At 46.3% G+C, this 16300-nt stretch overlaps 1 protein-coding gene across 10 annotated transcripts in view; it reads left to right on the top strand.

Annotated features, from left to right (window-relative positions):
• The window catches only part of LOC119178037 (chitinase-like protein 4), an 820670-nt gene that overhangs the window by 314779 nt on the left and 489591 nt on the right, over positions 1 to 16300 (top strand). For all 10 annotated transcript variants that reach the window (XM_075891613.1, XM_075891595.1, XM_075891598.1 and 7 more), the window contains one exon: positions 665 to 891. In XM_075891613.1, coding sequence (XP_075747728.1) covers positions 665 to 891 — 227 coding nt within the window. The remainder of the gene's footprint in view (positions 1 to 664; positions 892 to 16300) is intronic.

The raw sequence follows: 16300 nt of genomic DNA on the forward strand, positions 1-16300 counted from the left end.
CTTAATCTGTCGTAATGGAGCACACAGCGTAGGGCAGGCGGAATTGCCGGCTCAACACACTAGCTGGGATGGTGCAGGCTATAGTGCGAATGCGTTACCCTGAATTGAATCACCCGTCAAATCAGCAGCATTCGCTCTAGCTGCTAGGGTACTTGCTGGGAGCAGCCTGCCTCAGTGCAGCAGCTCGGGTCTACCTTTAGATCAATAGACCGACCAAAGAATCTATATCGGCTGGGTGGTTCTGGGGTGGAGACAGGGCGACAACTCCCGGGGGCCATCTGCTCACACAGCAGGCAACGACCTGTGTGAGGCCAGCTGGCAGCAAAATTCACCCAGCAGGGCTCCGCCATCTGGAGCACGCTAAAGGCACGGTGAACGGTAAAAATCAAAATTCGAAACCTGAAAGAAGCTTTCGAAAGAAGGAGAGATAAGTAATATATAGTAGACCGCACAAAGGCATATGTATTCTCTACGGTAACAAAATGATATCTTTCTCGCATGATATAAAGGGAGTGGTGTCTTCATTTCATGCGAAATACAAACAGCGAATCCCCTAGGTCGCTCCTCGAGTGCACTTCATATTGATGATCTTGAGCGGCATATCAACATGAGGAATGGATACCCATGCTGCGTTTGTTACTTCTTTCCGGCCCCTGTGACGCAGACCGCAGGCACCGCTACTACGAGATGAAACGGGTCTGCTACTATCTGCTTCCGCGGAGAGGTGGCGCCACAGATTGGTCATCAGAGCTGAATCCTGATGTGCTCGACGACACACTGTGCACACACGTATTGGTCGGTGCGCTGGCAGTGTCGGCTCAGGGACGCCTGGTGACGAAGCTTCCAAAGCACGAGGACCTCATCAGCAAGATTTCGCGAAGCAAGCTCAAGGTAAGTTGCTTACTACCTCCATAGTGCTGAAGAGCAGAAATTCATAAATTATTAGCGCAGATTGCACCAAGTCACGCTTCGAAGCTGCAACACAGAAGAGCTTGCGGGCACCAATTTGGTCCTGGTTTTATTGATGTTTCACCCTTTCCCACTCCTTGCTATGCTATCATATACATGTAATCGCTTGCTGCTTTTCAGTATATTCTTGAGTGTCATCTTATCTCTGTCAGTGGGGCAGATATAAGACGACACTCAATACACTGGCAGCAAACACCAATTAGGATGCGTGTACAGACGTTCTCCATAAGGTAAAGACACATGAAACAACTGTTAGTATTAGCAGAACACTTGAGCACCTGCAGACAAGAACCGATATACAGAGGTAATAACACAAGCGCGTTCTTCCAACTACTGCTTAATAACAACACTTTCTTTCATAACGTCCCAAAACTGGAATTTCATCATCAAGTGAACACACTTACACATCGCGTTTCTTTGGGTTATAAAAAAAATTGGCAGATTCTACATTCCTTGGGAATCAATGTTATGCGAAGCATGCGGACGGAAGGGGACTGTGTTTGACTTTTTTCATTAAGTGAGATGTTATGAAATGACGCCTAAGACATGTACACATATTATGCTCACAGACTAATGTTAAACAGTCGCATGTTTACTGTTGCGTAACGATGCCAACAGCAACATGGATAGTAACGATACTAGAAGTGGTGAGCTGAGATGTGGAATGGTGGCCCTTGATGAGAATGGTGACCTTGAACACTGCGATATAAATAAGCTTCAATGCACGGCGCTTGCCTATGATTGTCGTTAACCCTATGTTACAGCGTTACAGCTAGAATACTCGATTGTCACGCGGAATGCTGGAGTTCGATATCTGCGGAACCTTCACGTTTTTTTCTACAATTGTCGGGAGAATGCAGGCAAATGAGAGCGTTTTCTTAACGCTCACGCGTTAAAATTAACCATGAGAGTCCTCGCTATTCCTGGGTAGATAAGAAGTGTCAATCACCAGGGGCACACAGCCACAAACCAGTGGTACATACCCGCCCGTAGTTAAGTGCAACTGTCAAGCAGAAAGTGTTTGACAACGTACGCTATGGAATTGTGACATTATTCATGTTATACCCAGCGAGTCGTATTCGTCAATTAATCTTACCCTCCCATAGTAGTTTAGGTTACACAAGTTCAGAGGGTGAACACGAGAGCATCCAGACATAGGCGGCTAGATAGATAGGTATAAACATAGGGGCTCAAAGCCCCTGCAGTACTGAAAGAAATGCTTCGCAGTTAATAATAGACGCTTACTTGACACATGAATGACTGTCACGCATATTCTCGTGCCCGGTTTGCTCATAGGGTAAGGTGAAATAAATCTGAGAGGCCGATCATATCCACTAAATCTCACTACTCCTTTTAATAGAATTCATGCGCATGAAGACAAACACAGCCAGAGATAAAAGAAAGTTGGTGGCAAAACTAGGTGCTTTGCTGGCAAAGCTCGTCTAACGATGATAATCTTTCGTCTTGAGAATAAATTGTTCGTTTGGCGTTCTATACGAGAAAATATTGAATAGGCGCTGCGTGAGATATAGATGCAATAAAGCAGTAACTTGAAAAAGAAAACGAAGTTTTGCTAGAACTCAAGGTCACGGTAGGTGGCTGTACCATGTAGTTTGGTGAAGCGTAAGAAACACCAGTTTTTTTTATGATAACCTTGCGTAGCCAGCGCCACGTATAAGCCCTCCTGTCTTTACGATTATACATCTATGCATTTTAGAAATAATGTAACAGACTATCTAATCACTGTATACTGACGTTGCCAAAATATGCGTTTTATTATTTTTTTGATTGACAATGTCTTAACGTATGAACGCGAAAACCAGATCAAGATGAATGGCCCATTAGGAATGGGTCAAAATTTTGCCATTTTACTGAATCGGGTGACAGAAGCAGACAGACACACACACACATATACACGCAGACAGACAAACAGACAGACACACAGACAGACAGACAAACAGACAGACAAACAGACAGACAGACAGACACGCACACCGACATATAGACAGAAAGAGCAAAATATATGCGTAGGAATATTCCACGAAAGACTATCGTCTTTAAAAACCTGAGTCTCGTGTGCAACGTCTGTTACCATGCTCGTTTAGCTCTTTCGCACTTGCGGCTCCAGCGTGCCCTCTGGTCAGTCGGGACACCAATTTTAGCGTGATGACGACATGCCGAGTCTGTGCTGAGCGGAGACGTGCAGGCTGAGCAGCCACAGCAGATGTAGTTTTGAGAGCAGCTCACCGAGGCAAACGCTTGCGTAAAACATTTGGGCAAGAACAAGGCAGAACATCAGCTGCTGCCGGCTCCTGGAATGCTGCCTTCACCCTCACGTGATCTGCACTTGCCGAGCTCTTCCTATATGGCGTCGCCGCGCGCTTTGTTCATGACCTTTTTTTTTCTCTTTTCTTGCCTCTTCGATATTATGCACTTGTTTTCAAACGCCTTATTTTTTCCTCTCCTTTAGATCACTTTACTCATCGTGACAATAGCTCAGCCTATTTCAGAGTTTTCGCACCACTAACTTTCGGCACCACTTCCGCCAGGTGCTTTACTGCATCGCACCACACTTAGCTGCATCACTCTCCACTTCACGGCACAACACTTGACGTCTCGGCACTTTTCAACTCATTGTTTCACACCGCAACGGCTTACACCAACGCACATATTCCTTTATGTGTCGCTAAGAAACGGTCACACGTCAGTGTCTCACTGAAAAAAAATTGACTATTGATAAAGTGTCACTACCGGGTCGCCTGCATCATCACTCTGTTGAAAATTTTCCCTGCGCCTGTAACGCCTTCCCCAAACCCTCACAAAGAACTTGATGTCACTTGGCATACACGGCCACCAGAGCCTATCTGCTGACACTGTCCCGATCCCCTTTTTCACGCGTCGATGGCGTTCTGAACCAGCATGTGCACGATTGAGGAATTTTCCTCGCAAGCCCCACGATACAGCTAGCTGTTGCGTCTTTTCTCTGGTGTGTATCTTGATTCGGTAGTACAGTTCTCCGACCTTCTCAAAGTTGTGCATTGTCCGAATTTCTTACACCGCACCCATGAGCCCTGCCGCTTAAAACACCACCGCAGGGTACAGTACGCTTCCTGCCTCTTTCTTATTTCTTATTTCGATAAATTCTATAGGATCTGTAACTCATTCTGCTTCATGACATTCTTTCTTATTCCCCATTGATGCTCGTAGCTTTTTTTCACTGCATGTGTTTACCCTTTTCTGGTGAGCGCCCTTCGTAATGCTTTTCCGCAAGGTTAGGGTGGGCGAAATGTAACTACGTTGATGTTACCGTAGCAAAATCGATGGCAGTAATGTTTTACCCACGTATCAAACAATTTAAAGCGGCTCCTAATAAATCGAAACAAGACACAAATAGAAAAAGTACCATCTTTCATTTGCCTAACATATATTTCTCTGACACTATATCATGAGATTGGCAAGTCAGTCAGTAGTTATTTAGAGCAATAGGCACTGTGCGGCACCATTTCATTTATCTCACTATGTCGAATGATATTGTTACAAGGCATGGCGCATGAGCCTGCCATGGCGGACGAAGAAGGAGAAAGAGCTGATGTGCCGTGCGAAATTCTGGCGGCTACTCACAGGCACAATTGCATGTATATATTGTGATATATTTGCTTGTCTTCCTTGTGTCTACATTTCTCCTTGACAAAATGGCGGAAGTGTGGGGTGGAAGAAACGCTGCAAAATGGAACTCCACAGTGGTCGCCGATTTGGAGTTTTTATAATAAAAAACAAGTCCGGTGCCGCAACCTCTTCTCCATCGACCACGCCAACGTCTGTACCGACCACTTCAAGGCCTATCTCGGCCACAACGCTGCCACCATACGTGCTGACAAATCCGAAAAACGTTGGGACGTTCTGCGGTACAGATGACGTCGACGTCGAGCTGTTGACTGCGAATATACCAGTGCGGTCAATCAGCATTACCCGTTTATCATGCTGGTCAATGTACTCTTCTACCTGAAAGGTACGGCGAAGGTATGGTACGAGAATGATGAGGAGGAGTTCGGAAGCTGGGGCACTTTTCAGCAAAAACTACCTGACTGATTTGAAAGCCCATAGGTGGAAAAGCAGCATCAAAGAAACAGCAATCCGTACGTATTCAGACATTGACTGAATTGTACATCTCGTATGTTTAGCACGTGCTGGCTCTTTGTTGCAATGTTGCCAGCAAAATGTTGGAGCCACAGAAGATGATCACGTGCTGAAGACAATAGCGTATGACGCTTTCATTTGTAATGTGCTGGAATTGTGCAACCGTCAATGAACTATCGAGAAATCCCGGCGTTTTGAAGAGGTTAAAATCTGGTGTATCTCAGAGTCATTCACTCCGCTGCTAAGCACCGCTGTGGTGCACTCATACCAATATGTACTGACCCTCCATGTTCTGTCATCACCGGAGTCTCATATTAGAGGTTTTTAGCAAGCTACGGAAACACGTTACCGAAATACGACACGGTCGCTTTGCTTATGCGCGTACAAAGGTCGCGCATGCACACTCGTGAGCCGGTTCCATATTGCCGCCTTTTCGTAACGTGTTTCCGTAGCTTGCTAAAGATCGCTATTTATTTAGTCATATTGTTAACTGCGGATCAACACAGAGAGGGTGAGGTATTGAATTACTCAAGATTGCATAAATAGTTGAAGATCATTTGTAAAAAAAATTCCGTAACATATTGCCACGCTGTGTTGGTGGCAGAAGACTAGAGCGAAGAAGTGAGTGGCAGCTGTGGCGGAGTAAACAGTCCTCCACTTCCAGTTCCTGTCTATCGTTTCCTCTCACGACAGACTGGTGGAGGTGCTGGGTACTGTACTGCAACGTGTTATGCCTGCTAGTCCTGAACCATAAGCAACCACCACCAGTGCACCAGGGTCTGCTGATATTCATCGACGCAGCCGCCGCCTTCAAGGACTACCACCACAGTACGGCCCCTCGGCAAGTTCCGTGAGGAGAATGTTTGCCACATCCACTACCCGAACCGGGAATGACCCATTCGCTAGCGTACGCTGTGTCATCAACACGCCTCGCACACCCAACCGATTCCATGGCGATGTCGGTGAGGATGTCGAAGACTGGCTTGACCATTTCGACCGGTTCGCTGCCATCAACGACTGGGACAATCACCGTAAGTTGAAGAATGTCTATATCTTTCTCTTAGACGCGGCAAGAGTGTGGTATGAGAGCCAGGAACTTCATTCACAAGTTGGCAGGAATTCCATCGGCAGCTTCGCAAGGTGTTCAGTAACCACGAAAGGAGAGAGCGAGAGAGCGAAGCAGGCACATTCTTCGTGGTTTCAAATGCCGAACGAGAGCGTCGCCATGTTTGTCGAAAAGATGTCACGATTGTTTCGACGGGCTGACCCCCACATGCCAGAAGACAAGAAAGTGTGCCTCCTAATGCAAAGCATAAAGGAACAAATTTTCGTGGGCCTTGTGCGCAACCCTCCTACGACTGTGTCGGAGTTCATACGTGAGGCCGTAATTATAAAGTGCATGCGGTTGCCGCAGTATGAGCGTCAGATGGCCATGTCCGCTGCGTGCTCGCTTGTACCAGGAGGTGATAAAAGGGAGGTCCTCAGAGAACTCATACGGCAATTTGTGCGCGAAGAACTTCGGAAATTCCTTGAAGCATCCCCTCCCAGTAGAGCTCTCTTACAGACGTCGTTCGTAACGAAATCACGCAGTTCATTCACTCCTCACCACCATCGAAAGTCGTACCTCTCATGATTTCCTACGCGGATGCCCTACGCGTCTCTACGCCGTCGACGGCACATTTTGCTCATCCAGAAGCTGGGATTCCAGACGCTTTCCAAGTCCAGCCCACGGCCTGCTTTCTCAGGCCGATTTTCATCCAGGCCCGTGGAAGTCCACCGTCTGGCGTGCACCGGACAATTGTCGGGTGCACGCCATTGTGCTACCATTGTCGCGATGTTGGACACATGTACCGCGACTGTTACTACCGACAAATAGGCCTACGTGAATTTCACCCAGATGCACGTTGTCCACGCTATGGTGAGTGCCCACAAGGAATTGCGGATTACTTAGAAGGTAATCATCACGCTCCTGTCCCGGCGCAACGACAGTCATGGTCACCATCCCCCCGTACGCCCGTATCAACGCACTGCGCCCGACCCGCCTTTGGGTCCCCTGGTGTCAGTGGCGCGAGCCCACGCCGGAGAAACGGAAAACAGTGACCTCCGAAAATGAAGCCGCTGTTACGCCAACCGAAAAATACCTCCACCGCTGCTTTACGGCGTGCCGTTAAAGCCTGTTTCTGAAACCGCCAACAGAACGTGCGCTCTCATTACCGTTTCCGTCGACTGTTATCTAGTGACTGCACCTGTCGACACGGGAGCTGATTACTCGGTGATGAGTGATTCATTGGCCACCCATATACACAAAGTGCTGACAACGTGGGACCGCCCTCAACTAATCACCGCTAGAAGACACCTCGTATCCCCTATAGGAAGACCACCACCAGGCTTGAGATTTGTGCGTCGACTTTTGTAGCGTCAATCCTTGTACTGCCCAATTGTTCTCGGCCGGTCATTTCGGGCATGAGTTTTCTGCAAGAGTATGGAGCGATAATTATTCTGCGTGATTTGTTCTTCAGTTTTGTGAACTGTGTTTCTCCAGATTCCGACATCGAGAACAAACATCGTGGCGCGGCTTTACGCGTAGTCGATGATTGCGTCTCGTTCCCACCTCGCAGTAGTATCTTCGTGCTTGTTGAGTAGACACGAGTAGAATAAGCAGTCGATTACGGGCATCGCCGAAAGTAACCTAACGTTATTGCTTGATCGGGAAGTCGCCATTGCTCGAAGTCTCTTTCAACTCCGAAATGACCAGACTATGTGTTTAGTTACAAACTTCAGTGGCGAACACAGTCATTTTGCGAAACGCACAACCATAGCTTACTTGAAGGCATTGGATCGCTTGGACGCCTTTCCTTTGATTACGACGATCTCCACTGAGAACAGCTGCGATACTGACGTGACTAGTCACCTCAACGTCCATCGCCAGTTAGAACAACCTAAGAGGGCAAGGCTTCTCAGTCTCTTCTCAACTTTTAGTGACTGTTTTGCCACTAATTCGAAAGTCCGGCAGACTCCTCTAATGAGGCACAGAATTATCACTGAGCCCAAAGTTGAACCCGTGTACGAACATGCTTACCGCGTGTCGCAGAAGGAGCGGAATGCTATCCGTCATCAAGTGGAACAAATGCTCGACGACGACGTAATTCAACCATCGACTAGTCATTCGGCGTCACCAGTTGTTCTATTTAAAAAGAAAGAAGGTTAATTACGATTCTGCGTCGATTACCGGAAACTGAACAAGATTACGAAAAAGACGTATATCCTCTTTCTCGTATTGATTACTCCTTGGATCACCTGCGACACCCCCGTTACTTTGCTTCCATGGATCTCCGTAGCGGATATTGGCAGATTGAAGTAGATGAACGGGACCGAAAAAAAACAGCGTTTATTACACCTGACGGTCTCTATCAATTTAAAGTTCTCCATTTTGGACTGTGCTCCGCTTCAGCCACATTCCAACGAATGATAGACGCAGTTTTATGTGACTTGAAATTGCACTCTTTTGTAGTGTACTTAAATGACGTCATCGTTTTTTCTACGACTTCTGAATAGCACATTCAGCGGCTTAAGGTGGTTCTTCTGGCTATTCGCAACGCCGGGCTCTCTCTGAAACCGGAAAAGTATTATTTTGGATATGAGAATTTTTTGACCACATTGTCAGCAGCAGTGATGTTCGCCTTGATACTGAGAAGGTTATGGCATTTGCTTTGTTTCCGATACCGGTAACAAAGCATGATGCACGCCACTTTCTGGGACTTTGTGCATATTACCGCCGCTTCACGCCAAACTTTTCGAAAATCGCCGACCCTCTACAACAACTCGTCAAGGTCGAGGTCGCGTTCGTCTGAGGCCCCAAACAATTCGACGCTTTCCGCGACCTTCAACAACGCCTACAAACGCCAACGATCCTTGGTCACTTCGACACCGAAGCAGAAGTCCGCACTGACGCGAGCAACCTTGGCCTCAGAGCTATTCTTGTGCAACATCGAAATGGCGTGGTACACGTCATCACCTACGCTAGCCGCACGTTGTCACCTGCAGAGAAGAACTACTCGACGACTCAAAAAGAATGTCGGGCGGTTGCATGGGCCATAACAAAAGTCAGGCCCTACTTGTACGGACGCCCCTTCCAAATTGTCAGTGACCACCACTCTCTCTGCTGCCTAGCGAATCTGAAAAATTCTTCGGGACATCTCGTAAGATGGAGCCTTCGGCTACAGGAATTTGATACAACGATTGTTTACAAGTCTGGCCAGAAGCACCCTGATGCTGACTGTCTTTCCCGCGCACCCGTCAAGGTCGCTGCAGAAGACACGAATGTAGAATTCAGCTGCCTTGCTATTCTCGCATTTTTAAGCATGGCTGAGCAGCAACGCGAGGACATAGAACTACAACCACTGAATGAATACCTTGAGAAACGTCGCCCACAACCCCCACGTCAGTTAGTGCGCGATTCGTCATCTTTCTGTCTACGCCAAGACATCTTCTACAAGCGCAGCTTTCATCCAACGAAAACTGTTTACCTCCTCGTCGTTCCTGCTGCTCTCCGCGATGATATTTTGCGTGCTTGTCACGACGAGCCATCGTCAGGACATCTTGGCTTCGCGCGTACTCTGGCGCGGATCAAGGACAAATACTTGTAGTGTGTCTACTTAAACGAACGGAACAGCATTATAGCTTCAGTATGGAACTGGCGTCCACCTTAATCTTGTTTATTTTTAAATTCATCCTTCTCTTCTTCCCTGCCCCGGCTCTCGTGTGCTTCTTCTGTCTCAAAGCTCATACCGCTTCACCATTCACGGTTTCTTTTAATTACTCTCCTGGGGTAATATGTTAAGACATTTCTAATTCAGACGCATTCAACTTATCTACGTTCACCAGTGTACCAGACAGACATCAAAGTTCCGTTCTGGATGGCTGTCTTGGTCACAGAGTAAGGACCGTAAAATTTCGCACCGTCATCTCTTATTCCTGTCTTCAGTAGTACGGGGTCGGTGACTTGAATGTCTGGCATGTCTGCTCGATGCCTCTTGTCGAAATTCTTCTTTATTCGTTTTCGGTATTTCTCCTCCTGTGATTTTTATTGCCTCTCCTCGACAAACTTTATGTTTTCCAAGAGTCTTAACTCACGGTATGACTACAGAATAGCAGTTTCTCTTGAAGAAGCGTACTGTGAACTGCACCCCAAGCCACTTGTATAGACTGATTATGATGTTCCACGGGGGCTTCCAAAGAACATTTCTATTCACCAGGAAAACTATCGTACATCTTGATGAACTGTTTCACGTCTCGTATGGCACGTTCTATCAGCCCATTCGCTGCGGGATGGTATGGAGCACAGATCTTGATCGATATACTGTGATCCCGAGCCCATATTGCTAGCTTTTCGTTCTCGGACGCAGGGCCGTTATCGCATACGATTGACCGCGTAGTCTTAAACATGTCTCTTTCGAGGAGGTTATGACGCTATTCGCATCTTTCTTTCCTGCTCATGTCTCTTTTGAGGAGGGTTATGACGCTATTTGCGTCTTTTTTTCCGGCTCGTGGCGTGACCATCCTTGTGCATTCATGTATGGCCAGAAGAAAAGCTTGCGTTCTCTTGACTCCTTCCCGTTTCTTATTTAGTTCGGTGAAATCTAGGTGAACTGCTTCAAAAGGCACCTTCGAGTGACGAGGTTAGTATCATAGCATCTGTAGGCTGTTTATACTTGACTTTGTGTACTTGGCACACAAGGCAGGAATGAACGTACTGACTGACGTCTTTCTTCATGTGAGGCCATGAAAATCTTTTGACCAATTTGTTGTAGGTGCGCCGAAATTCGTCGTGTCCTCCAGATTCTGGGCTATCGTGGTACAAATAAAGGACTCTTGAAACAAGTGTTGGGGCGACTTGATACCGACCTTCAGGCAAAACGAGTTGTTAGGAGCCTTCCAACAGCTTCACTTCATTGATTTCTTTAAATTGTTCTGTGTTGCTTCATACTGTCAACCTTCATAGCGCATCTGCATTGGTTAAAAGTGGTCCTGGTCAGTTTGAGATGGTAAAGTCGAATTTCTGCAAGTATTTCACCCATCTAGCAATACGTCCTTTAGTTTGGGTCATATTCAAGAGATGAGTGATGGCCTGGTTATCGTTGAACAAAGTGAACTTCGTACCTTCCAGGTCCGTGCAGAAGTACTTAATGGCCTTCAAAACAGCCAGGGCTTCCTTTTCCGTAGCAGTGTAGTTAAATTCAGATTGCATGAACGTGTACCTGTGGTAACCTACTACGTGTCGCTTTTCTCGGCTGGATGCTTGAATTCAATTTTAATACAACACTGCAACAGTTTCATAATGTGAGGCGTCAGTGTTCAATTCAAAAGGTAATGTGAAGTCTGGTAGGCGTTGGACAGGGTCAGAAGAAATTATGTGCACCAAGTCGTGGTAGACTCTCGCATTCGTCACGTCGCGCATAATCTGAAGGTTCCGTCTTCTTTCGGTGCGATTTTTATGGGAGAAGCGAAGGGTGATACCGATGGTCGTATAATGTCGGCACCTAGCCTCTCCTGCAACTCTTTCTTGAGCCAAATCTCTCGCTCTCTTGACATATTGTAAGGTGATTTTCGGATGACGGTCTTGTCAGTGAGCTAAAAAGGAACCTTGTATGACTTCATCGTCTGAGGATAGCTTTATCTGCATACAAGTTCAGGGTAGGTCGTTGCGATATCCGCCGTGCACTTTACAACTCGTAGGTTATTTTGTAAACCTTGATATGTCTCGTTCCTTGCTACGGCATCGACTGGAACCACATCGTCCCAGTATACGTTGGTCTTTAATTTCTTTATATCTGGTCTTGATAGCGAAAAGTCGTACGTCACTCCCACTACCACAAACACTTCGGTCTCAAATTTCTGACCCTGAAACTCAATTTAAAAAAGGTTCACTTACATGCAACGCTACTTTTCCATCATAGCCTTGTATCCGTAGGACCCTTTCCCTATGCACGCGACGTGCATCCACCATCTTGGCATTTATAATAAACACAGATGCGCTGCTATATACGAGAGCCATCATCGGCTTGTTTCCTACTTTGACGGGAGTGTAAAGTAGGCTGGAGGAACTTAAATAACCAGTCCCATTTGGAGTCTTGGAGTGGGACTGATCACCCTCATTTATTACTTTTTTTTCTGTTGAGTCCTCCTGAGTTTCAGCGCCGATATTATTCAGTTGACCTCTTGGAGCGCGCCAGGTCAAGTTATCTGTGCTACTTGCGAGCTGGCTCGGTTCTCGCTGATCGCTGCTTGACCGGTCTGCTTTACTCTGACTGAAACAGCAGCTTGAATTAGTGGTTATGCTTGTTTCCAAAGTCGATGGTATGTTCTGAAGACACTCCAGCAGGTCATCTAGAGCTTTTGGTGACCATATTTGCACCTGCTTCAGGACTTCAGTGTGCAATCCATGCATTATTAGCTACTACGGCTACATGGAAGCAAAGCTCAGCTAGCGTTAAAAGACAGCGTTTGTCGAAGAAGTACTTGACAAGGGAGCTTCGCTTGGACTTGAATTTAAGTACTGTACTCCATCTATGTACTAGATTGCTTCCGAATGTGGTTAAAATTTTCTTCTCAATTTGACTCCAAGAGTCGCCACTGTCTTCATGCATGAATATTTCATACCACTTGAGCGCAACAACTCTCAAATAAACACGCATGTTAGGGATTTTTTTCAGCGACATATTTTCAGCGACCTGTTTTTTTCAGCGACATATTCGTAGAAATGAAGCCAACTTCCTAGACTTGAAGAAATACCGTTGAAGGCATCAGACTCAACAAATTTAAGCACCGGTTTCTCAGCATTGAAAGAGCTTATAAGAGATGTCACTATTTGGTTCTGTTGCACAATCTGTTCATGTTGCAGCTGAAGAGCTTTCAAAACAGGGCTCACCTCTTCCATCGAAGCCCGTGATCTTGAGTCTCTTCGACGCGCTGGTTTCAGAACTAGGTTGTAAAAGGTCGCCATACGCAAGTTCACTTTTACAGCACTTTTTCGTCGTAGTTCATTAGTTTCCGTAGCTGCCTTTCCCACAACCAGGTTCACGAGTTCTTCCAAGCAGAGCTCACAAGGTAGGTCCACCGCTGCTTCATCTTGAACTTGGTACTTCGAAAAGAGGATCTTGTCCGTGGAGCTCTCGTCAACGAAGAACGTCACCCACATGTTGGCTTCGATGACCGATGGCGCCAAAATAATGTAGTGTTCCTACTTAAAAGAACGAAACAGCATTATAGCTTCAGTATGAAACTGGCGTCCATCTTAATCTGCTTTGTTTTTAAATTCATCCTTTTCTTCTCCCTTGCCCCGGTTCTCGTATTTCTTTTTCTTTCCTAAGGTTTAGACCGCTTCAATACTACTGGCAGAAACCTACGAAAACCATGCGGCAGTGCGTCAAGACATGCAAAGCCTCTCAGCGCCGCAAAAATCCAATGACGAAACCAGCCGGTCTGTTTCAGCCTTTGCGACCCCTCACGCACCTTTTGAAAAGGTCGGGATGGATTTACCTTGCCCATTTCCGAAGTCTACAGCTGGTAACCGCTGGATTGTGGTTGGCACCGACTACTTGACCAGATACTGCGAAACACAAGCCACACAGTGAGCAACTGCTTGCGAGGTGGTTGACTTTTTTTTATCAAAAACATCGTTCTCCGCTACGATGCTCCCGCTCTCAAAGGTACTGCTTTTACGACACAGTTGCTCTGAGAGATCCTGTTGCTGAGCGGCATGACGCACCGAACAGCAACTGCGTACCACCAGCAGACTAACGGGTTAACCGAACGTCTTAACAAAACGATTGCAGATATGCTTTCGTTGTATGTCGCCAAGGATCAGAAGAATTGCGATGAAATTCTCCTGTATATAACACTTGCCTACAATATGGCCCTGCAGGAAACCACCAGCTTTGCTCCAAATTGTCTGTTTTACGGCCGCGACGTCACCGCAATGCTTGACACTATGCTGCAACCAACTCTGCTGGACACGACTATCCCGGACGTTGATGTGTTTGTTAAGTGTGCCGAAGACACCCGGCTGCTGGCGCGCTTTCGCATTTTATCGCGGCAAAATCAAGATGCTCGCCGGTACAACACCCACCACAGAGCAGCAATATACAAACCCGGTGACCTAGTCTGGGTTTGGACTCTTATACGTCAACATGGACGTTCAGAAAAACTGTTATGTCAGTACCTCGGATTTTACCGAGTTCTTCATCGACTTGGCGAAGTGAACTATGATGGTGTCCGAGCAGACACGTCACACCATTCTCGTAGACCACACTCCTGAGATGTGGTTCACGTCTCCAGGATGAAGCCTTACTATCTGCGTTGACTGCAAGTCAAGAACTTTGTGATTGGTTAATAGCCTTCAAGACAATTGTGCATTTATTTCTAGCTTCTTTATTTTTCATCTCGTCCTTTTTCTTTTCAATGGACACAGACATTTTTGAGTACAACGTTGTTTTTCGGAGCCACGGCAGTCATGCAATGCTTCTTTTTTTTCCTTTGAGGAGAGGGTAATGCCATGCTGTTTTGGTGGCAGAAGACGAGAGCGAACAGGTGAATGGCAGCTGGGGCTGAGTAAACAGCCCTGCACTTCGAATTCCTGTCTACCGTTTTCTTTCGCGACAATATAGAACAATTTATAGAGAAACACAGCTGCATGCTTTTCACCAATCAGATTTGCAACATAGTATTTATGATTGATTGATATGTGGGGTTTAACGTCCCAAAACCGCCATATGGTTATGAGAGACTATAGTATTTATGACGTATAGAACTTTTGTTAGGAAACACATACAGAAACACTAATATTATACAAATTTTCAACAAAACACGCGTCAAGAGCAACCTCAAATTCACTCAAAGTACTTTTTTTCATCACATCATTCGGTAATTTATTTCATATTTTTGTAGCATCAGGAAAAAATAAACATTGAAATAAATGGGTTCAAACGTGTATAGGTTGTAGGAATGTACTGCGTGTTGTTCTTGAAAACATTTTGTAAGAGAGTGCGAAATAGTATGTTTGTTTATTTTCACACTGCATGTGAAATCCGGAAACGCAATTCCAATATCTGTTTGCGCCTTCTTAATTCTAGCATTTCTAATTTATAATTTCAACATTTCAGTTGCAGGGTTCCTTCTTCAATAATTTGAGCAGATAAAACGAGCTCACATTCTCTGAATGCGTTCTAGTTTGTTTTATTAAACCTTTTTATGTGAACTTCACACAGCTCTAGCGTATTCCAACTTTGGACGCACATACGCTTTGTGGAAAAGCAGCTTGATATATTTCGTGGTTTGGCCTGAGTTCCTTCGTATGAAGCACAACTTTTGATATTGTAACGATGTTGAAGGACTCGGGGTATAACAAAACGTATTTATTAAAGGGCGAACCTGTGCCCACAACTCAAAGGGACTATGGTCGTAGCAAGTTACAGCAGAACGGCAAGATGTCTTCTTCTACCTCTTCAAGAAGAGTCCCAAGCGCGTGGCACACATCAGCAGGGGCCAGCTGGGTTCTCGTGCTATCATCATCGTCTCTGCGCAACACTAGACGGCGCCCATGTATGTCTCTGTGCGCGTGGTGATGGGCGCGTTGTTTGAATGCAGGCACTATGTCGTGGCATAATCCCCCTCCTCACACGCATCGTCCCGATGCGTCAGGCAATGAATAGATTCGTGGTAGGCGTCGGCGTCACTGGTCTTCCGGTGATCTCTCATAGTACGGCTTCATCCGGACTACATGTACAACCTCTGTAGGGTTGCGGCGTTTTGAGCTCCCGTGTATAGCGGATCTGACTTGGTAAGTTACATCGCTTACACGATGGAGTACTTCGTAAGGCCCGAAGTAGTGGCTAAAAAGTTTTTCAGAAAGCCCGCGGCGACGCACTGGGGTCCATATCCATACTTTGCCACCTGGTTGAAAATGCGCTTCGGTACGACGCTGATTGTACCGATAGGAGTCGATACGTTGTTGGCGGCGTATTCTGTATCTCGCCATCTGTCGCGCTTCCTCGGCTCTTTGCAGGAAGTCGTCTAGGCCAGGTGGATTGCTGCTTTCATCATTCAGTGGTAACATGGTATCCAGTGGAGTGGTGACTCTTCGGCCGAATACAAGTTCAAATGGTGTCACTCGCGTTGTTTCTTGAACGGCTGTATT

Source organism: Rhipicephalus microplus, chromosome 1 (genome assembly GCF_043290135.1).
Source record: "Rhipicephalus microplus isolate Deutch F79 chromosome 1, USDA_Rmic, whole genome shotgun sequence".
NCBI lineage: Eukaryota > Metazoa > Arthropoda > Arachnida > Ixodida > Ixodidae > Rhipicephalus > Rhipicephalus microplus.